This window comes from Rosa chinensis, chromosome 1 (assembly GCF_002994745.2).
Source record: "Rosa chinensis cultivar Old Blush chromosome 1, RchiOBHm-V2, whole genome shotgun sequence".
Lineage (NCBI taxonomy): Eukaryota > Viridiplantae > Streptophyta > Magnoliopsida > Rosales > Rosaceae > Rosa > Rosa chinensis.
In genome coordinates this window covers 60677301-60699748 of record NC_037088.1, presented here as the reverse complement: position 1 = coordinate 60699748, position 22448 = coordinate 60677301, and the positions used below count along the sequence as shown (strand labels likewise).

Genomic DNA, 22448 nt, shown 5'->3' with positions numbered 1-22448 from the left:
AGTCATTGCCTAAATTCCACTTTCGAGAAACATGTTGGTAGCATCTTTTGCGGAAGTTATCCAAACCCCCATGACCGTAGTCATCAGGGGGAGATGCAGACATCAGGGGGAGATGTCTACATGTATGGTCTCGAAACGTGAAGGGTGTGTTGTGCTCTTTTTCCCCTTCGACCGAGGTTATTTTTGTCCCACATGGTTTTTGTTACTTGGCAAGGTTTTTAATGAGGCAACGAGAGAAGCACCATGTTTGGGCGACACAAGGGGAAGTGTTCAAGTAAATCCAAAATATGTGTCTGGCCCAAATTCTAGGTTACTTGACCTAGTTGTAATAGGGTTTAGAATTAGAGATATTCAGAGATATCCGATTAATTGTACTATTATCTTTCCTTGTACAACTCTGATTTTATGTCTTGTAATCCTCTATATAAAGTGGCCCCTATAAAAGCACGACTCAATTATCTCCCAATTTCAATTTTCCCTAAACAAGTAGATTATTTTGCTCATAAACTGATAACATTTTAGTTTCAATCTCAGCATGCATAAATCCAAATACTGTATACTGTGTTTGAATTTTCTTTTACTAGAGAAAATTAAACGCACATGCATAATATCGATTTCCTAGAGTTGTGAGCTAGATTAAACTGAGATCGAAAGTTTAAGCTCACTTAATTACATATTCCTAGAGGTGTGGTCATTGCTTTGGCTTCAATCAAATCAATGCACCCTTCCTTCACGTATACAGATTCCTTCTTGTATATATATTTGCTTGAAGCCCACAAAAAAGCCACCAGGTTTAGGGAAGATATGACCAGAAGAAATCCGTAGTAATAATCCAAGTGACAGTCATTCAAGTTATTCCCAATCCAACTTTTACCCCCGTTCCTCCCCGTAATTTTATCCACCATTGTCACTAAAAAGCTGTTCAAGAAGTTACCAATACCAATCCCACTTGTGAAGAAAGTTGTGCCGAGACTCTGCATGTCCTCTGGGGACTGATCGTAGAAAAACTCCAGCAATCCAATGGCGTTGAACACATCGGCTACCCCAAGTAGTGTGTACTGAGGGAGTAACCAGAATATGCTCATGGGGACGACCTCTATAGGCCCCGAAACATGGTGGACTCGAATGACACGCATGCGACGAACCTCAACCGCATAGGCAATTGCAATGGCTATGACTTGGATGACGAATCCAATCCCAAGCCTTTGGAGGAGTGTGATTCCCCTAGGGTTTCCGGTTCTGCCACGCATGAAGGGCACGAAGTAACGGTCATACATGGGCACGGAGAGAAGCATGGAGAGGGTGACGAAGCTCCCTAGAGAAGCTGCTGGGATATGGAAGTGATTCGGGCCCAAGCTTCTGTCTAGTGTGGTGCCTTGCTTGACAAAGAGAGTGTTGATTTGTGCCCAAATGGTGCTTGGAATTAGGGTCACAAACCATATCATCCCCATTCCCAAAATCAGCTTTGTTCCTTCAACTTGAGTCACTGTGCATGGTGGTCTTGATGAGGCATCCGTGTTGGCATTTTTTATAGCAGCCTTGTCCAAGAACCTGAAAAGCGAATATAAGTAGACAGCCGGATGAAACAAATAAGATGTATGTGAACTACTGTTGCTTATTTGATAAACAAATTACGACCTGTTTTTTGACAAAATTTACAACCTAGTTTTTATCTATCCACTAGACTACATATCGTCTTTATTTTTAGATTTTTGCTTCAAATGCTAATTAGAGCGGTTGCTAAGTTAGAAGTATTTCTCATTTTTTTCATTACACCTTCCCCTTTCAGATGTCTGATATTTACTTATACAATATCTTTGAAGGCATTTATACGATCAATTTGTACATGTAATCTTGCAGAACACATACGATAGGAAACGTCTTTTTTCACTTACTAAACTTGAAGCCAAAACAGTTGCCTACAGAATCCGCTCCCCAATGAGATTACTAGTGGAGGCTGTGTTTCTTGTTTATTTTGGTCTGGATTTAAGAAATTGGTAGGGTACCTACTGCTCATATATAATTTATCTCATCCTGACATTTCCTCTAACAGATATAACTTGACTGAAATGACTATGACTATTCAAAAATGATGTTAATTGGGGTGGGGGTACTGTCAACACATGGGAACAATTTATTAGAAGCAACGGCTACTCAAAGCCATATTGGAGCCTGCCTTCGCCTTTGGCACAGTATTTTTCCTAGTTATGCATATAAAATCAATGGGGACCTAGGTCCCTTCACATTTGCTCCACTTCTGCCACCGAGGCTTAAAGGAGTAAAGGACCATGGAATATCATATGAGGACTGATTGACTATCTACTTTGAGTCCATGCCCTATGGAAAAGGGTATCCTTTAATTACGATTCTACCAGCCAGTACATTTCACTTCGTAACCAAACCAGCAATTAGTAGCAAGAAACAGTAACTAATTAAACAAATTTAATTAAGGAATAGTACCAGTCTACAGCTTAATTAGTTACCTGAAAGTTGAGGTGTGATAGACCTGGCGTTTTCCGCTGTCAATGTAATGTTGTGGCTCATATTCATGGAGCTCAGACAGATCATTTGGGAGGGGAAGATTCCGATTTCTAAAGGCAGCAACGGGAATTTGGATGATGTCCCTAGCTGGGCTCTTGTTCTTGCTAACTTTGTGCCTATACATTGGTGTCCCAATATAGAAGATTAATAAGGATACTACTAGACCAAATGTGGGGATACCATACCCTAACCCCCATCCCACGTTTTCTTGGATGTAGACAAGGCCAAGGGTTGCAATCAGAGCACCTAAGAAAGAGCTGAACATCCACCAGTTGAAGAATGAGGCCTTGATCCTTTTCTCGTGGGGGTTAAAATCATCAAACTGGTCTGCCCCGAAGGTGGATATATTAGGCTTTGTTCCCCCGGAACCGAAAGCAATGGTGTATAGAGAGAGGTAGAAGAAAGCAATCTGTGAGGTAGAGGCCTTGTTGCAAATGCCATTGCTGCAGGTTGGCTTGAAGGTTTTGAGTGAAACAGCCATTGTCAAAAGCATCATTCCCTGTAATTAAAATGAAGTAAATGATGTTATCAAGCTAGGGAATTCTTTTTGGAAATTTCCACTAAAAATTGAATAGGGACCCCCGTTGTTGTTTTGATTGATGAATACAAATTTTTCATGTCTTTATCGATCAGTTGAGTTTCATTTTCTAGCTATCAACGTTGTTACTTGTTAGCATTAATGACGGAGAATGTTATCTCATACCAAAGAAACAAAAATCATTGGGGGTTAATACAGATCCATAATTAGCATGTTCAAATCCAAGGAGTTACCAATCAAACTTTCGTTGGTCCCAAAAGAGAAAAGAAGAATATAACTGGATTTGCTTGAGATATAGAATATGGTCCAGTCCAGACTGAACTTGCAGTGTTCTTTTCGAATATTTTAATATTGAAAATTAACCTCAATAGCATGTGGAAGTATGAAGTGTCAATCACTATCTTCAGTTGGATGGTAGTTTTCAGATTGAATTATAAAGCTAGGATCATTAAATGAGTGTTTGAGAATTACCATGACGTAAATGAGGGATGAGACAGTGAAAGTCCAGAAACGACCGAGGTAAGAATCAGCTAGGTAAGCGCCGAGGATCGGAGTGATCCAAACAGCACCGGACCAGTTATTGACATTCCGGACGGAGGAGACGGTGTCTTCATGAAGCTGTGTGGTCAAGTAGTTCACCAAATTTGAAGCTATTCCATAGAAGGCCATCCTCTCAAAAGCTTCGTACCCTGAACCAAAATTTAGTTATAGAAAGATGTAGAAATTACAACTTAACGATATGATTAGAAGAGGTGGTTAATTTGTAAGCTTCGTACCAACAAGGAAAGCGCAGGCTTTCCATTTGCCAGTCTTAGAGGCAAGCACAGGGCGTCCTCGGAGGTCGACAGTGCCATCTCCGGTGTACCCAGCTTTGGCAGCTTCCAGTTCCATCGAACACACGTAGGTTTATATATATACGAAGCTAGTTAAATACTTAAATATATCAGAGTTTGATGAGAGATATATAGAAGCAAAACAAAGTAGGAATAGAGTTGGAAAGCTATGAAGCTTCTTTGCGTAGTGAGGGCAGTGGAAGTGGTGGCCCTATATATAGTAGAAAGCTAGCTAGTGAGAGACGACTCTCACACTATGTGGCCTATGCTTAATGCATGGCAAATACATCCTTGCTGTGGCCCTATAATATGGTTCCGGATTATGGTAGACGTGGGATTCAAGTAGATGTCATCGGTCTATATAATTTATATTTATATTTGATTGGTTCTTTTAATTTAATTTTTTTTTTTCATCCCTTTGCAAAACCCCACCAAATTTGAGTAATATGATTGATTTAGACCACCACATGACAATGTCACTTGATATTCCGGGACGATAGAATAATTACTTGTGAATAGGGCTGTCAATGGGTGGTGTCGGGTCAAGATATTTGTCGTGTCGCAAGATACAAACCCAAACCCAACCCATTTAATAATCGTGTCAAAAATTTAAACCCAAACCCAACCAATTTATTAAACGGGTTACCCGTTTCCAACCCGCTTAACCCATTTAATAAATAGGTTGTGTCGTGTTTGACAAAATGACTCATTTAAAGGTTAACAATGTGACCAATTTAACTAAAAAAAATGCATAAATTAATTAAATTCACTAAAAACTCCACAAGACGAAGAATATAAATAATTATATATAATTCATAAATAATTAAATCCAATAATTATAAAGAAAAATATTTCAAATTGTCTAATCCTATGATCAAATACTTCCAACGTCTAAAATTTCAGAATAAAGTATAGCATAATCGGGTTATACGGGTTCACTTCGTGTTGGCGGGTTGACCCGTGGCCGACCCATTTATTAAATGGGTCATGGCAGGTTGACCCATGATTGACCCGCTTTTTAATCGTGCGGGTTCAACCGCTTTATTTCGTGCGGGTTTCGAATCGTGCAGGTTCAACCCGCTTTATTTCGTGCTGGTTTCGAGTCGTATTATCGGGTCGTGTCAGAATTGACAGCCCTACTTGTGAATAACCTATTTTCAATTGTTGGGCCGTATCAAAATCGGGTCCCCAAACCGAGGCAGTTGACTATAAAGATGGACTCCTTGATCGAATTTTCATTTACTGCAGAAACAATAAACACCAGAATGAAAGAAAAATTTGGAGACCGGAAGCGGTAGTTTCATTTGGCTACCCTTAGAAAGGTATTTAAACTTTTTTTTTTCTTGATTTCCCTAGATTTGATTGATTGAGTTTGATCAGGTGAAGCCGTGAAGGAATCATATTTTGATGAATTAAGGTTGTCTAAATATGTTAATCATAGTTTAAGTGTGCGTGGGGAAGGGGGCTAGCCATACATGGGGATCAAGGACCAGTCAGTTATGATGAATGAAAGTGGTAGAGCCCTTGTGGGGAGGAATGATGGTGATGGCTGTAGAACACACACTCTGTGAGTCTGTGCTGCTGAGTTGGGTGAGCAAAATCTATGTTCTTCACGGTTCGCGTGTTTGGTCTGTTATGTGGAGGTAATTCAGTATACATAATATTTGTTCTAATATTTGGTCCAGGCTACGTGGTGTCCTGTAGACGTTGATACTAAGGAGCAAATACCGCCTAATCATCTCTTATCTTCTAAGCAAAAAGGGCAATGATCATTAAGGCCCCATAGGTCTAATATTTGTGGCCTCAAATCTTAGGTGTCATGCCATGTAAGTAAATACAAACTTTATTTTCAATTCCACATTACATATCTTACCACATCATACTATTGCAACACTAAGTTCACTAACTTTACCCTTTTACATTTCCTTTTAGATGTTATAGATCGAATCAATTACATTAATGAATTTAATTAGGTGACAAAAAAAATATCAACTATTAATTATGTATTAATTTAAGAGATACGTCTACAGATTCTTTGACCCATATTTTTCTTCATTTAGTTAAATTCTTTCCTTTAATTTTTCTTTCCAAATGGTATTAATATATTGAATTATGTGCCAAGATATAGACGTTGACTTTTCTTTCCAAATATTGATTAATTTCATCCAAAAAAAATAGCATTAATAAATTGAATTTGGGAAATACTTATGTCTAAATTAAGAGGTAAGAAGTTAGCAGCTATTAATTAACATCTACAATCTAGATATAAGGGAAAAACAAACAAATAATAATAAATTCAGATCTAACGTTTAAACACTAGCTACATAAAGAGAAAACAATGGGGTTAGGAACCTGATGAATTATTCATTATTCTCTCTATGGTAAACAACGAGAAATTAACGTGCTTGGTCAGTCCCCGACGACAGTAATGCCCAGTCAGGCGGCCCGCCTTTACGAAGGACTGGCTAGAGTGGACCTGGTGTCCGGTGGTAAGCAATTATGGAGTAGGCCCAATGAGATTGCAGGCTACGTGGTGGTGGATCTAGAGTCCAGATCGCTTGAGGATCCTGTCGGCGAAGGGGGGCGTCGATTAGGAGGTAGACGAGTGGCGCTGGTGTTGATCGACCCAAGATCGGAGCGTAGACGGTGAGAGGTGAGGTTGCTGAGCGGTGACGAATGGGTGGTGGCAATGGTAGACTCTGATATACTCGAATCCGATCTGAGTACTTCGATTTGGTTCAGATTTATTGGAGTTGCAGGGGGAAGAGGATGGTTGAGAGGGGTAGTGCTTCTCACCAGCATGATTGGGATGATGAAGGGGTGGAGGAACGACCAGTAGTTACTCGGTGCCAAGTAGGAGGTGGCGGACCTGTTGCCGGTGATGGGATGGTCAGGATCTCGCGTGTGAGATGGAGGTGCAGTGACATCAGCAAATTGCAATTCTGGCTTGGGCTTGGGCTTTGGCTCTAGGCCCAAACTTATTTACTTTTATGTTTTATTATTTTTTACCTTTATTTAAACGTGGCTTTATGCCAGTAATAAGTCCTTACCTAGTTTTGGTAGGGCGACATGGGCTCTGTCCCGGATTGCACACTCGATGTGCCTTGTCTGGCCTAGTGAGGAGGCGAGCCGTTTGCTTGATTAAATGGACGCAACCTGCTAGTGGTAGGATGAAATTAAGTGTAGTCGGATTTATTTTCGTGCGGCAACATAGTGGGAAATGTGTGCTATTTGTAATTATGCTTCTTCGTGATAGAGTTATCTTTCTGGTATGTCACCACTATGTCAAAGCAAATGGAGTAGCCTTTCGTGCACTCTTTGCTAATTGGTGCTTGTTAGAATACATAGTTTTTGTGGAGAGTCTTGGTATTATTTCAGGATCTTCTCTTTATGCTTATTGTAAGTTGGGGTTCAGGCTCTACGTCCCCCCTTGTATTATGCAGTTTCATTAATCAAGGCTTGAGGGCAGCCGCACTAGCCCCTTTCAAAAAAAAAGAAAAAGAGAAAATAATGAACAAAAGAATATATACAATCATATGAATATGAAAGAAAGCCAATTTTTTTTTCTTTAGAAGAAAGTCAAAATAATTTAGAGTCATTAGATTTTGGAATGATAAGATGGTCTTTTTCTCAAGAATTACATAGCATGGTTTGACAAATAGGTGATGTGTGTGGATGACATGACATGACACCTAATATTGATGCCACAAATCTTAGGCCTGATTGAGGCAACAAATCATTTTCCAAACAAAAATTAATATGAACATGACATAAAATTAGCCTTAGTATCATGATTAGAGCTTATTGACTATAGCCAGCCTGCAGCTAGCTAGCACCAAGTACCACATATGATGCATGATGTGGGAGCTACCAATCTTGTTTAAGTGAATTACCACATGCCTAACGTCCTCAATTAATAATTAGGACAAATACCTCAAATTATTGTTTAGCCAAAAGGATGAGATGAATCGGAAGAACCCCCACATACATGCCCACTTAAAAACCCACATGCACTGACCAATATATCATTTATTGTTAGACCTCAGTATTGAATGTATATGGTCCTCCACCTTGAATAGAAGAAAATGGTTTCAAGTTGTGATTAGCTGGAACGGGAAGTGAAGAAAGTAAAGCTACCTAATTAACGGTCTAATCCCATAATTGAAGTTGAAGGACTCTTGCGTTTTTTCTTAATCTAACAAGCCTATAAGAGGCTTTTCAAAAAAAAAAAAAAAAACAACAACACCACAAGAGGAGAGGGACATTACATGTTTTCCCAAAGAGAGAAGCTAGTTAAATAACTCATTGTATTAAGCCCTTAATTTGGTTTATGACATGACCCGCCTCAAATTTTACCATGAAATCTAAGATGGGCTATGTTACGTCCTGTATCTCAATTTACCAGTTTATTAGTCATTTCGACGGTAAATGACAATTACTTTCACATTTTACTTTGTTTCGATACTTTTAGTCACCCTAAAAGTTGACTTTTTGTTTGGATCAGTTTTTGAGAAATTTTTTTCATCAAAATGGTATAGGACGTTAAACCGAGTTTGTAGATATGTGGTACGTAAAAATCGGAGTTTATATGTGAAAGTTATAGCGGAAAAACTAAAGTTACTATTTGAGGTAAGTTTCTATATAAATGGAAAGTTACTGTGGTAGGATTCCATTTTCAATCAAATCAAGTTTCATTACAAAATGGGCAATTAGCTCCACTTTCTGGTTTTTGTAATAAAAATTATTCCGTCACAGTTTTAGTTCGGTCCATATTATTCTTTTTGAGAAGTTTGAATTAATTATCCCTATCTCTCATTTCGTTTTTTTTTTTTAATAAATATCATCTCCATAGGTTCACCTAAACCAAAACAAAATATATTCACATGTTTGACAATCAAATTCTCTCTCTGAAAAAGCCGTAAGGAGGCAGCTTCCAAACTTCCCCAACACTCTCATCCGGCGGCGGCTCTAGCTTAGGTTGGCCTTTTGACCACACCGAAGCCATATGGCTTTGCTACCGGACGGGATTTGATTGATTGCCTGAGTAGCTCTTGGATTGGAGTGGCTGGATCACAGTTTTTGCAGGGTTGTTCTTGGCAGCGATTCGAGTGGTTGCCTCTGTATTCCGGTAGCCATGTTGCCCGAGATCGAAGGAACTCATTTTAACTTTTAACAGCACAGGTTTACGGTTCGAAAGAGGAAGGGGTTGTGGTGTTGTTTGGAACGGGCAATCTGGCTTTTGGGCTTGGGATGGGTCGCAGCGGCGTGGTCTGGCCCGTGGGGGTCGTTACGGCGTGGTCCGGACGGCAGCAAAGCCTTATGTCGATGTATCGGAGGCTTCTGGTACGGCGATGGTTTGCTGGGGTCATGTCAAGGTTGCCTTAATGGGTCGTGGTTGGGTTACTCCTCTTTGGGTTTCTATGGTGGGATGGGGTGTTTGCCCTAAACTCATCCCTATGTTTTAGTTTTGTCTATTTACAATAAATTTCTTGTCTTTCGGAAGACCCCGGAGGGCAAGGAGAAATTTTAAGGTATTTTCATTTTTTAGCCTACAGAATAATAGTTGATTCTATACATCTAGGTGCAAAGTTCTTTAGTGTACCGCAATTGAGGGCATTAGCACCGGGAACTTTGTCTGCTATTATTATAGTTTAGAATTTTGTTATTCTGCTAAGCTCCTGCATAAAGGAGGGGAATTATTTTCAAGTGTAATTGCACCTATCACCTCTGATGGGATCTATGTATCGTGCCATTCTGGCCTATGTGTGCTATGAATGAAATTGTTTCTTCAAAAAAAAAATGTAAAGAATAGGTAAAAGTTGTAGAAGAAGAAAGAACGGTGAAGATCTCAAAATATATCTTCATTTTTTTCGAATTACGTGTATCATGCATATTTCTACGGAAATCATGCTAATCTTCTAGACAACATCCGATTTTACCGGACCTACATACTTTGAAAGGAACAATTCTTAGGTTCACTCATTCGGTGAATGAGTATATTTATCATCTCTTGCAATTAAGGCATAATAACTTTATAATTTTCTAATCCGACCATTCAAGCTGTATAATGTAATATAAAGATTAGCTCTATAAAAAATCAATCAAATTGAAGACCTTTTAGTTATTCATTTCTATGAAATACATAGATGGTTCATCATAATAGTAGTAAGTGTCGTTAGAACCATCTATTTGTTTGATTCAATTAGACAATTAAATTATTTCTGATGCGATTGATTTTTTACAAAAATTATCTTTAAAGACTTATTTAAGATATGGACCGTTGAATTATAAATTTATTAAGTAAAACTATGTTGATCGATAATGGGGGTGAATATGCTCATTCACCCTAAGGGTGAACCTAAGAATTGTTCCTTCAAAAGCTGATGTGCTGGGATTGGTGATCTTTCGTTTCATACTAATGGGTTGAAGCAATGTATATGTACAGTTCCTGTCATTGTACAAGTGCTCCTCTTAATTAACGAATGGTTCAAACTTCATAGAAGTTCAATTCCTAGCTTAGCTGGGTAGAATACATATATAGACTTTTTCTTTTTTAAGCTAGTGGTGCATGCTTATCATCTAGATATATATGCTTCAGTGGGGTGAAATTTAGATATTAATTCTCTAGGATGCTGATCTTTTTGGAATCTAGACGAGAAGATAATCGATCAACTAGGGGGACGAAGAATCTTGCAGCGCGCTTTGATAGAGCAAGCTTGGTCAACTTGGAATGATGAATAGAGCAACAACGTAACCTGAGTACTATAATATCAGTGTTACATGAAAGCTTGATGCTTCAGTAACATACCCATCCATGACTATCTACCTGTCTGAATAGCACCGTCCATTGATATTGAATGGAAGCTATTTGAACCGTCCACCCACAGATTGCACCACAAGAGTGTGTGTTTGTTTTTGTCCCCGACTGCTCTTGCTTCATCACTCATTACAGCATAATGTTTGTCACTTTATATTGCCCATGTACTATCGACGTGATTAGACAGTATTACCCATGAGCCATGACTCAGGTTAGAACCCGGCAAAACTAAAGCGGAAAAACATACACGCATGTACTTAATAATAAATTACAGAGACTTCACATCTTTAAAGTAATGCATGATCCCTAGCCGAGTCTATGAAGTATGAAACTCAAAACAACCAGAAATTTAAAATAATCGATATAAAGATGATCTATAGCAAAGCATAGCGGTGCAAGCAAGCTATTTCAAAGAAGATACATATAAACAATATCAGTCATATATGTCATTAGTCGTTACGTACCCTTATCCTTGACGAGAAAGATCGATCGAAAACGCTTCATTCGATTAGTAAACACTGCAAAGTTGACAACTACTTGAAATATCCCAAGGGACAAACCATCGCTTTGATACTTTTTCTTGGCTTGGATCAACTTCAAGTTAATAATGATGATTATCGCCTTCATTCTCTTTTCTTAATAATATTGCGGCCCCCTTGCATTGTGTCATATCATTTATTGGGGGAGAAAGGTTTTGACAAGAATGGCATTTTACAATGAAATATATGGCCAATGGACTAGTACTGGAATTTAACAATAATGTCAGCATATGCTGTGTTGCATGACTGCGAGGGTAAACAACAACAGCAACAGCAACAGCAAACTGACTATAGGTAGCCTACCCAAGCCAAAGCTTATCACTCACTCGTATATATATGTAGCTCCAATTGAACCTAACCTTGTAATTGGATTTGTGCCCTAGCTCCTAAATTATTTTTAGCCGTCCAGAAAGAGACAGTTTGGTTTATATATAGATATTCTAACATGTATTAGAATAGGTGATATTTTTAATTTTTAACGGTTAAATTTTGTAAAAGAAAATGTATCTAATATGAAATGTACGTATATATGCATGTAGATATAAACCTGTTTAGTTTATTTTGCAATTGTAACGTTGCTAATGTTAACTTCATAGTTAATTGGGATGCTTTCATTGCTTTGATGGGAGAGGCCGGCCGTGTTAAATATCTAGCTTTCTAGAATTAAAATGTAATCTAGTATTGCATAAATAGATAGCCTTGCACTTTTCACGTTTTATTGAATTCAATAGTATTGAAATCATGAGGTACTATATGACAATGAAGATCAAGTGATTGAGTTGCTCTAATAATTTGCAAGTTGGGAGTAGCTCCATTCCAATCCAAGCAAGTTGCGCTCAGGAATGGTAGTGGTCACTTGCAGTAACTATTGACATCGATCGAACATCACTGTTTCCAGTTCCCACTCCAACAAGACAACACATTAATTAAGATGAACTTTAGTGGAACTTGGAAGCAGGGACCATAATCTAGAAGAGTACCTGTTCACTTTGATTGATTGTAATTATTTCCCCATGTTTTGGTTAGTCTAAGCAGCTCATGGGTTTTACATCGTGATAACATGACGTAGTTTATGGGTTTTGGTATTGACGTAGTTTAACATGACGGGATCAAATATGTTGAAGTTGATCGATACTCCATTAAAGAGTTAGACATACAAAATTTTCACTTCTTAAGGTGAAAAAATAAAGAGAGTTTAAAACTATAGAAACTAACTACCATTACTAGTTATTTGGCCTATAGCCACAACTAGATTTTCATGGCTATTGGCTTTATTGGGGACAGAATGCTGTGGGTATTGGCAGAGCCGTCTTAAACTTTTCAGAGGCCCTGTGCGAAAGTTTAAGATGCGGCCCTCCAAACTTCAATCTTATATGAAATTTATACTCGAACAAACTCACAATGCAAAATCAAATAACCAATAATATATGATCAATATCATTAGATGAGCCTACAAAAGAGGCTAAATATTCAATACAAACATAAAGTTTGTAGCAAAAAATAATTACAAAAAGATGCTTTGATCTAAAACCCTCAAAATAACACATTCTAGCAGTGTTGATTGATATTCATTTGAAAATCCATCTCCTTGCCTTCTTACTTGCAAACTGATCAATTAGCTTATCCAATTTTGTGTTCTAATTTTGAACCGTGCAAACAAGAACAAAAATCAAGATTACTGTTTCAATATATAAAATTAGTATCAAAACTCGGGAATCTAACTGTAAACCTAACCAGGTATCCAAAAGATCTCCAAATTTAGATATCAGAAAATCGGAACCGACCGTATACATGTATATATACCGAATTATATATAAAATATATATATATAACTTTGTAAGAGGTGGGCTTTGAACCCCTCACCTCCTGTACACCAACCCAACTCCCGATCACTTGAGCTGAAGTTGCTGTTAATATATTATGTACAAACTTTCTATTTATAGTTTCTTAAATGATAGATTAAACAAAACAAAGCTCATTTCCTTCTCTCTCTTTTCTTCTCCTTCGATGTTCTTCTTCTTCTTCATAGACCTATGGCTTTGCTCAAGTTATGCTTCATCTTCTGATCTTTTTTTTTCTTCCTCCTCCACAATCCCCATCAAATCAACATCAAATCATCCTCAGATCAACATCAGATCATCATAAAATCAACATCGAATCATCCTCAGATCAACATCAGATCATCATAAAATCAACATCAGATTCATCATCAGATCATCCTCATATAATTAGTAATTACCATATCTTCCATTATCAGATCAACATCATCTGATCATCCTCATCTCCAACATCATGAATCTCCGGTGGAGGAGGAAGAAAAAAAGTCTCAAAATCATCAGATTTCAAACATGAATCTCCTACTGCAAACCCACTCAAAACCGAACTATGCCAACCGAAATCTTGGCTTCCGACAGTCTGTATATCGACTATGTCTGATCGGCGGCGGTTTGAAAATCTTGATACCGACAGAGGTCGGTTCGACAGTGGTTTGGGGAAAAATAGATCGGTTTAGTACCGAATCCAGCCCTAGGTTTAATGGTCGATGAGAATTGACAAGAGGAGAGATGAAGGAGAGACAGAACGCAGAAAAAAAGAGGAGGATAAGGTTTGGTCGTGTGGCATGGTGGACCTAATTTCATCTTCAGTTTTTAATATTAATTTATTTAAATATAAAACAATGAAAAATAAAATGGGCCCTCTAAATTGAGATATCGGTGTCAGGTGTGTGAAGTTGTGAATGTAGAAAAAGGATTATGGGGCCCTATTTTATATTATTTATAATTTTTAATATTTATTATTATATACATAAAACATGTAAAAAAAAAATTTTGGGGCCCTCTCAATTAGGGGCCTTGTGCTGTTGCTCTTGTTGCACATGTTGAGAGCCGGCCCTGGGTATTGGCTCACCCTAAACCCTATACATCTCATGTCCCAACTCGTGCAATATGGACCCTGTAACTTTCTTTTAAAAAATTAATAAAATAAAATCTAAAACGAAATGGAAAGTTAAAAAATTGTCATAGAAAAGACCCAAAATTGTGGATTATAGCACATGATTTTTGGTTTAAATTGCATGCTCTTATTTTCTCACAAAAATTTCTCCACCCTCAAATACTAATTTCTAATTTTTAAACTCTTCTCGAATTGGCAGTAGGAATGACAAAAATTCACAGCGGGGCGGAGCTCTATTAGATACCCGCCTCTAATGGGGGGAGAATTCAGAGACAAATGGGAAATTGGGATGGGGATCCCAAATCCCCTCTATCTAAGATCGCCCTTGGGGATGGTATTGTGACCCCATCCCCAAACCCTCCCCAATAATATATACATATATTGATTTATGTATATTTTAATTTTTATATATATTAATTTATTTTTTATAATAAAAATCACAAATATATATATTTATTATTTTACTTTAATGACTACACTTTTACTTTAATTGTGTCTTGACTTTTGCACTCACTAATTATGATTAATGAATTTAATCATGTTTTAATTTTATTTGTTGTAGGTTTTGATTTTAAAAAAGGCAATATGAGACAAAATTATTTTATTTATTAATTCTTATATGGGATTTGGGACGGGTTTGGAGGCTTTAGTCCCCAAAGGGGATGGGGACGGGGAATCCCCAATATATTTTTATTGGGGATTGGGGCAGGGATGGGGGTGGAGAATGACCCCGGGATGAGGATGGTATTGTGATCCCCATCCCCAACCCGCCCCATTGCCATCCCTAATTGGTAGAACTCAAATATCACAACACCATTTAAAAAATTATATTTCAAAGTTAGAAAACAACAAAATTCATCAAAAATAATTAATTAGAGATTTTGGTGCCCAGTACCATTTGGGCTAGTGGCATGGTCTCTTCTTTATAAGTGAGAGGTCGTGAGTTCGACTCACAATAGACTATTTGTTGTATTAGAGTTATTGATTTGATTCAAAAAAAAAAAAAGTTGGAGATTTTGGTATTCCGCCAATTGAAAAAAATTTCAAAAAGGGAAGTGAAATTCACACTCCCTAATTTACAATCCACACTCCATGTTTCTTTTTACTCCCCTTCTAAAAATCATGCTCTACGAATGATAAGCTTTTGGCACAGGAGAATTTCAAGTTGAAAACGACTTTGTAATTTATCGTATCTACATTTTTGATATTGAGAGAATGAAAGCCCGAACCAGTTGAAAGCCTTGTGAATGATTGTATGGTCCATGGATCCAACTTACCCTACTCGTTTTAGATGGAATGGAAGCACCATGGACCCGACCTACCGTACTTGTTCTAGATGGAATCGAAGCACCAAGTTGGGGCTGGCTTTGCATTGATTCACACCAAATGGATATGTTTTGAGGTTTATTGGGCCAAATTCACATAAAGAGCCTGCATGCAACTTTGGGCCAAATTTTCTCTGAAATTTATTTTTCATATATTGATGACCCTCATTATCACACCCATTATACTGCTGCCCTATCAATGAAATCATCTCCAAAGAAAACTTGGCACTACCAAAAGGAAAAAAGAAAACAAACACCTTGACACTGCAGCTAAAAAGGGTTTTTTTTTTTTTTTTTTTTTTAATATTTCAATTATAATGCATATGTGACTTAACCCCTAGAAGTTCCCAAAAGAGGGACATTTCAACCTTCTCTTTAACTAAAGACGTACACTTTATTGAAAAATTGAAAACTGTCCCTTTAGTCTGCTTTTTTTTGGTACGTACCTTTAGGCTTTAGTCCCTTTACATATTAATAAATGAAAAATCAGACAGATTAACTAACCCCTCAATAATCACTGCATTATTTGTATTGTGAGTTCTGACCTCTGTGGTTATTAGGTACGCAACATGTAGTGTATATGTGTGTGTGAAAATAGATAAGTGCAGTGCAGTATACTAGTATAACATGGCTTCTTACAAGTTACTCCTACATATCTTGGTCTTCTTACAAGTTACTCCTGCTTATTAGGCACGCAACATGTAGTGTATATATGTGTGTGAAATTAGATAAGTGCAGTGCAGTATAGCATGGCTTCTTACAAATTACTCCTGCTTATCTTGGTCTTTGCTGGTGCATTTATTCAATATATTAATGGCAAGCTATCTCCAAAGTACTACTCATCTACATGCCCAAATGCATTCTCTATCGTGCAAGGCGAAGTTATCGCAGCAATTAAGAACGAAACACGCATAGGGGCTTCGTTACTCCGCCTGCATTTCCATGATTGCTTTGTAAATGTGAGTACTACTAGCCAGATATAACATAGCTTCATTCACTTGCATTTGTCTAGTGATGTTCTCAATTGTACTTGGGGTTTCCTTGAAAAATTTCAGGGCTGTGATGCTTCAATACTGCTGGATGATACACCAGGCTTTATTGGTGAGAAAACAGCAGTTCCAAATAACAACTCGGTCAGAGGATTTGAAGTAGTTGATCAGATTAAAGCCAAGCTTGAGAAGGCATGCCCCGGAGTGGTGTCGTGTGCTGATATTCTTGCTCTAGCTGCGCGTGACTCTGTAGTACATGTAAGTATAGCATTTTGAATCAAATCGTCAAGTCATGTAGTCATTATTTTTCATGGCGTTTGATCACAGTTGGGTGGCCCTTCATGGAACGTTGGTTTGGGAAGAAGAGATTCCACTAGTGCTAGTAGGAGTGCTGCAAACACCTCCATCCCTCCACCCACATCAAATATAAGCAGTCTCCTCTCGAGCTTTGCTGCTCAGGGTCTATCCTTGAGGGATTTAGTCGCACTTGCAGGTAACAAATGGAATATGAAACAGCTCTATGTTTTTGGAAAGTGGCTCATTTGAGTTCATGCAATTTGTAGGATCTCACACCATTGGCCTGGCAAGATGCACATCATTCCGAGCACGCATCTACAACGACACCACTATTGATGCCGTCTTTGCCAAGTCATTGCAGAGCAATTGCCCAAGAACCGGAAATGATAACAACCTTGCAAGCCTTGACCTCCAGACCCCAACATATTTTGACAATTTATATTACAAGAATCTGCTGAAAGAAAAGGGTCTTCTTCATTCAGACCAGGAGCTCTTCAACGGAACATCTGCTGATGCTCTGGTAAAAATATACGCAAGCAACACTTTCAAATTCTTCGAAGACTTTGCCAAGTCCATGGTCAAAATGGGAAAGATAAAGCCTCTCACAGGAAGCCAGGGTGAAATCAGAATCAATTGCAGAAAAGTCAATTGGAAGTAACAAAGTAGCATTCAAATATGTAAGTAGACTTGAACATAAGATGGATATGTACTTGTAACATATCCAGCGACCATTTTCTTTCCAAAACTTTGTGGTATATTGATATCATGGCCAAGCACAATAAACTATCCGTAAAGAGTGAACTACTTTCTTCCTGAATACTCTGTACGCTCAAAGACTTTACATAAGAAACTATTTATAACCATCAAAGACTTGCATAGATGTTAAACTGGAAAGTGGTGGTATGGTAGTTACTTTAGTAACCGGTCAACTGCACACTATTCTGACTATACAGAGTACACTAAAGATTGGACTGCTTTGCTCATCCATAAGAAGCAGTAGCGCTCTTCCATTCAATCCAACTCCCATTCTTCAGCCTCCTCTACTGGCAGTTCATATTTATCAAGCTCTGCAAAGTAAGCTCTCTGCTTTTCAAGGTCTGGCGAAGTGTACTCAGAAGCTTCTTTTTTAGTTGGTACAACCTTCTGCACATATTACGGATGGATCAAAAGTGAGACAAATATCAACTCAGTGATTCAAAAAACATACAACCTCCTAGGATAAAGTATGGACCTTATAACTGTCAGCGTTGTTTAAACTTTACACAACTGAGATGCAATAAACAACCCATCTTATAATAATGTGGACTAAGTTCCCCTATATACTTTATGTCCAATTCTTTTACACACAAAATCTACAAGATAGTAAGAATATGACATTCAGCTCCAAAATCAGCACAGTTATTGCAACGAGTACATATCTCTCAGAATACAGCTCAAACAACTCAAATTCACATTTCAAAGAACCAAGCAATTGTGCCATAAGCCATCAAAGTGTGTCAAGACGGAAGAATACCATGTTATTTCATATACCCAGGTATGTATAGATTACTCATAAAAGCACAAGGCTGAGAAGGAATAAACACTGACTGAATGAGTGTATAAGTCATGTGCCAAGAAAGATAAAAAGTGAAAACACACCTTTCTGCAAGAAGCCTTGGATTTCTTTGATAGACTGTTGTATCCATCTTCATTTGAGTTATCCCTGCTTTAAGTGCAAGGAACAAATATGATCATTAGTAAAGACTTCAGGCAACAGGGAAAAACATGTCATGAATCGGGCAAAAAGCCTCTCACATGCACAGATATGTAAAATATCCACAATAATATAATATCAATATACAAGCATGAAAAGGTAAAAAAAAAAAAAAAAAAAAAGATTTATGGCTACATTGAAGAAGCAACAAATTGTGATTTTAGAACTCACTCATTCAAACAACATAGAGTGTCACAACTAATAAGTATCTCAGCAGATCACTCAAGTATGCGGCCCTTGCTCCTTGAGAATCAATATCTTATCCTACTCTTCCAATATCAACCTCAAATACTATCTTTTACAGTAAAGGAAATGAGACTAACCAAGTATTCCGGATCTTCAGTGCAGGAGGGCAACTAGAAGCTCCAATGTTTTCCTGCCCTTTGCTATTTCTTTTTGATGCAGTCTGTCTTCGAGTATAGACTGAATGAGGTTCGTATACCTCACGATTACTGGTATCTGAACTCACAAACAGCAGACTCTAAGGTCCCAAACCAAAAGAGCTTTCAAATAAATGGCATTGAAGAACATTATATAGAAGAGTTGCTAGTTGTATATGATCATAGCATCAAGTTAATTAGTCACACAGAGTATAATGATTTGTGCAACTATCGGAATCTTAGTATGATATTCATAACAATATCACAGCAGGCACAAAACTCAAATAACCATAAGCAGAGCCAATCTATATATCACAGCAACAGTACCAAATACAGCCAACTTAAGTATCGAGAAGCTACTGAGCCAATTGAATTTCCTAGAAAGGCACAGAGTCGCACGGATACGACATTGAATCTCGATAAGAGAAATCTAGGTTTCTGATTTTGTCTCAGATTGGATCTCGATATGACCAATCCAACTAGAAAGGCATAAAGTCAAAGTGGAGTAGACAAATTACCAGAACTTGATGATGAAATGCGAGGTGTAGGAGTGGAAGCAATTGGTGTTCTGTCCATCTCAGATTGGATGCTATGTCCATCTTGTTTAGTTTTTTTCCTGCTTTGAATGCAATGAATACATACAACAACATTAGTAATACATGGAAAGACATTCTAAGATCTAGCAAGGAGAAAATATGTCTCGTATCCGTCTATGTACAATAATATCCACATAAATAGAATGACAACCTAGAAGCATGAAGAATGGAGAACGGAAATAGTAGAAGTTATGGGAACCAGTAACTTTTCCATGTCGAGCTTGCTGATTCACGTGGATTACTCAAGTGGTACGCTATAGGATTACTCCTTCAGAATCAATATTTTATCCTACTCTTATATTAGCAACCCCAACGTTTGATAAATAACTCCTTACAACAAGGTAGCTTAGTCATGAAAACTGAACTATCAATAAACCTCCACCTGCCCCTATCTCATTTAAGAACACAATGGTGATATAATCCTAGTGCTCCTTTGTTAAAATGACTCCTAATATAGATAGCATATCCAACATCTTACAACAGCTAAACTTGAGATCTAGAGAGGCCTGATTATAGTTTTTTTTCCCTCATAAATCTTCAATCATTTAAATACTTAATTACTACCCTTCATTTCACATCAGAGTGCATCAAATGACTCAAAACTGTAAATTTCTCCAATTACAATTGACAGTAACTGAAATTAGGGTAAATAAGTAACAAAAATTTTGAGGAATTACTTTTACCAGTAAACCATCTACATCTTCGCCTATCAACAAATAAACCTTTTGACACCTGAAAGCATAGATCATCCAACGCATCTTTATTCCACCATCATCTTTTCTAACATACTTTTCTCAGGTCTCTTCAGACCAATTATTGGCAGTCGGAACAATAGTTTATCACAAGTTTCATTGGCATAAGTAAAAAGTCTAGAAAATGAGCTAGTGGCAGAAATCAATACCATACTTTCTATATATGCTCTTTTGTTCTGCAATTATAATAGTGATGATAGTCCAACGCTTGCTGAGTAGCAAATGTAGCACATACGAAATCACAGGCTTACCCAACATTCCGGGTCTTTGGTGTACGAGGGCAACTAAATTGTACATCATTTTCCTTCCCTGTAGTCTTCCTTTTTAATGCCGTTTGTCTTTGACTGTACACTGAAGAAGGCTCTGAAACCTCATAATCGCTGGTACCTAACCTCAAAAAACACAGAATTTACTCACTAAGCTCTGAAACCATATTCAATTTTCAACAATCGGCACAGAATAAAGTTATATAGGATTTATCAAGGCATGGCATCAAGTTCAATTTAACTAACATAGAGAGTCAGGAGAATCCAATCTCTACCAATTTCAGTCTGAATCGAATGCAAACGAATTCTACGAAGGTTTATCAACTTGCCAGATCCAAAATCAAATAACTCACAGCTCAATCCCAAAATCCACGTATTCAATTTCAGAAACCCTAGATTCTGCAATTGAAACTAAGCACCCAGCCCTCTCCATCGGTAAACGAGGAACAAAAACGAAGCGGAGGAGACAAATTACCTGAAACGGAGGAGGAAACCAGAGGAGTAGAAGGAGCGGATCTCCTAGGGTCCGAAACGGCCTCGGTTTTGGCAGTCAAGGAGGCGTGCAGTGTCTTGGGGACGGAGGAAAGAGTCGGGTTCTGGCGTTTGATCGTACCGGAGGAGGCCGTGGACGACTGCGTGGAGGCGGCGGCGGCAGCGGTGCTATCGGTGACGGTGACGGTGACGGTAACGGTGTTGCTGCAATCGGAGAGAGGCTTCAGCTTTCTCTGTGAAGCTTCCATTTCTGTTTTTCTGTTACCTCTTCGAACTCTGTTCATTCTGGATTTCTCTTTGGGCTTTTATACGAAAGTTAAGGGAGAGAGAGAGAGAGAGAGAGAGAGAGTGCGAGAGAAGCTTGGGATGGCGGGAAAATCAGTTTCGAAGAGAGAAGTCGGAGAACCTGGATTGGTTTTGGTTTACCTGACGATAAGTGAGAAGGATTCGGGTTATGGGCTTTATGAGAGCGGGTTCGGGTTCGGGTTTGGGCTGGAGTGAGAAACTACTGATTTGCCCGCTTAAGAACATGCCCCAGTAGGTACTAGGGCTGCCACTTAGTTTGGTAATTACCAAACCGACCGAATACCAACCGATGTTTTAGATTTGGTAAACTGACTTTTTGGTAACCGAGACCGATAAAACCGAAATCGAAAATTACCAAAAAAGTTGGTTTGGTTTTAGTAAATACCGAATCTACCGATTTTCTAAATATTAGATTTATATACTATTTCAATACACATACATGTATATTAAGAAATAAACATAAATTTTTTTTATAATAGTATGAATATTACTATATATACTATATTAATAGTACATGTATTTTAAGTAACCTAGTCAAAGATGGTTAAATAACCTAGTTTTAGTGAAAATTGCTAAAACTTGATGTCATATATACAAAAGAAAGTTATAATTAGTAGATGAATACAACGTTTATGACTATAAAATTCAAAATTCTAATTTAGTTGTTCCAAAGTTGGTAATACCGAAAACCGAAATACCGAATTTGGTAGATATAATTAAAAACCAAAAATTTTGGTTGGTAATTGGTAGCTCAGTTTTGAAACCGAAAGCTTTGGTTTTGAAGTTGGTAATACCAATAACCGATTTGAACCGACCGAGTGACAGCCATAGGTACTGGGCTTAACCCCAAAGTTAAATTGATTATTCTTTTAGCTTAAGAGAAAATTGTAGATAATAAGCACACACATAAAACCAAAATACTGTTTTTTTTTTTTTTTAAATTAGGTAAATACTGTTTTAACATCAATGATTCAATAAATGAGCTGACTCGTCTAAATTTAAAAGTTAGATTTATACTGTAACAGCTATATTTGTGGCAAAATTAGATTCTCGATAAATATGTTTGAATGGA

At 37.7% G+C, this 22448-nt stretch overlaps 3 protein-coding genes across 5 annotated transcripts; 1 reads left to right on the top strand and 2 right to left on the bottom strand.

The window, feature by feature from the left end:
- Positions 1 to 516: 516 nt before the first annotated feature.
- On the bottom strand, positions 517 to 4164 carry LOC112174293 (protein NRT1/ PTR FAMILY 5.1). The gene is made up of 4 exons (XM_024312067.2): positions 3856 to 4164; positions 3551 to 3768; positions 2484 to 3040; positions 517 to 1551 (listed from the first exon to the last, which is right to left on the bottom strand). Exons 1-4 carry the CDS (start codon positions 3968 to 3970, stop codon positions 666 to 668), a joined length of 1776 nt encoding a protein of 591 aa, XP_024167835.1. The 5' UTR covers positions 3971 to 4164; the 3' UTR covers positions 517 to 665.
- A 12015-nt stretch (positions 4165 to 16179) lies between these two features.
- Positions 16180 to 17648, top strand: LOC112181937 (peroxidase 4). The gene is made up of 4 exons (XM_024320377.2): positions 16180 to 16504; positions 16601 to 16792; positions 16862 to 17027; positions 17098 to 17648. The coding sequence occupies exons 1-4, from the start codon at positions 16295 to 16297 to the stop codon at positions 17487 to 17489; spliced, it is 960 nt and encodes a 319-aa protein (XP_024176145.1). The 5' UTR covers positions 16180 to 16294; the 3' UTR covers positions 17490 to 17648.
- Positions 17649 to 17794: 146 nt separating this feature from the next.
- On the bottom strand, positions 17795 to 21445 carry LOC112182019. Of its 3 annotated transcripts, none has more exons than XM_024320478.2 (6): positions 21054 to 21445; positions 20564 to 20699; positions 19483 to 19583; positions 18908 to 19043; positions 18470 to 18536; positions 17795 to 17974 (listed from the first exon to the last, which is right to left on the bottom strand). In XM_024320478.2, exons 1-6 carry the CDS (start codon positions 21352 to 21354, stop codon positions 17843 to 17845), a joined length of 873 nt encoding a protein of 290 aa, XP_024176246.1. In that variant the 5' UTR covers positions 21355 to 21445; the 3' UTR covers positions 17795 to 17842. The 3 variants fall into 3 exon arrangements, with proteins under 3 accessions (XP_024176246.1, XP_024176313.1, XP_024176382.1); XM_024320545.2 differs by having other exon boundaries at positions 18470 to 18533; XM_024320614.2 differs by having other exon boundaries at positions 19483 to 19580.
- Positions 21446 to 22448: the final 1003 nt, after the last annotated feature.

What these genes read in the sequence shown, in the direction of transcription:
- LOC112181937 (XM_024320377.2), top strand. Translation starts at nt 16,295, where the DNA reads ATGGCTTCTTACAAATTACTCCTGCTTATCTTGGTCTTTGCTGGTGCA. An exon ending in CGCGTGACTCTGTAGTACAT is followed by an intron (nt 16,793 to 16,861) that starts GTAAGTATAGCA and finishes GTTTGATCACAG; the next exon opens with TTGGGTGGCCCTTCATGGAA. An exon ending in GGATTTAGTCGCACTTGCAG is followed by an intron (nt 17,028 to 17,097) that starts GTAACAAATGGA and finishes TGCAATTTGTAG; the next exon opens with GATCTCACACCATTGGCCTG.
- LOC112174293 (XM_024312067.2), bottom strand. Translation starts at nt 3,970, where the DNA reads ATGGAACTGGAAGCTGCCAAAGCTGGGTACACCGGAGATGGCACTGTC. An exon ending in AGCCTGCGCTTTCCTTGTTG is followed by an intron (nt 3,769 to 3,855) that starts GTACGAAGCTTA and finishes ATTTTGGTTCAG; the next exon opens with GGTACGAAGCTTTTGAGAGG. An exon ending in TATCACACCTCAACTTTCAG is followed by an intron (nt 1,552 to 2,483) that starts GTAACTAATTAA and finishes TTCGCTTTTCAG; the next exon opens with GTTCTTGGACAAGGCTGCTA.
- LOC112182019 (XM_024320478.2), bottom strand. Translation starts at nt 21,354, where the DNA reads ATGAACAGAGTTCGAAGAGGTAACAGAAAAACAGAAATGGAAGCTTCA. An exon ending in CCAAAGACCCGGAATGTTGG is followed by an intron (nt 19,584 to 20,563) that starts GTAAGCCTGTGA and finishes TTGCATTCAAAG; the next exon opens with CAGGAAAAAAACTAAACAAG. An exon ending in CATTTCATCATCAAGTTCTG is followed by an intron (nt 19,044 to 19,482) that starts GTAATTTGTCTA and finishes TTGTGAGTTCAG; the next exon opens with ATACCAGTAATCGTGAGGTA.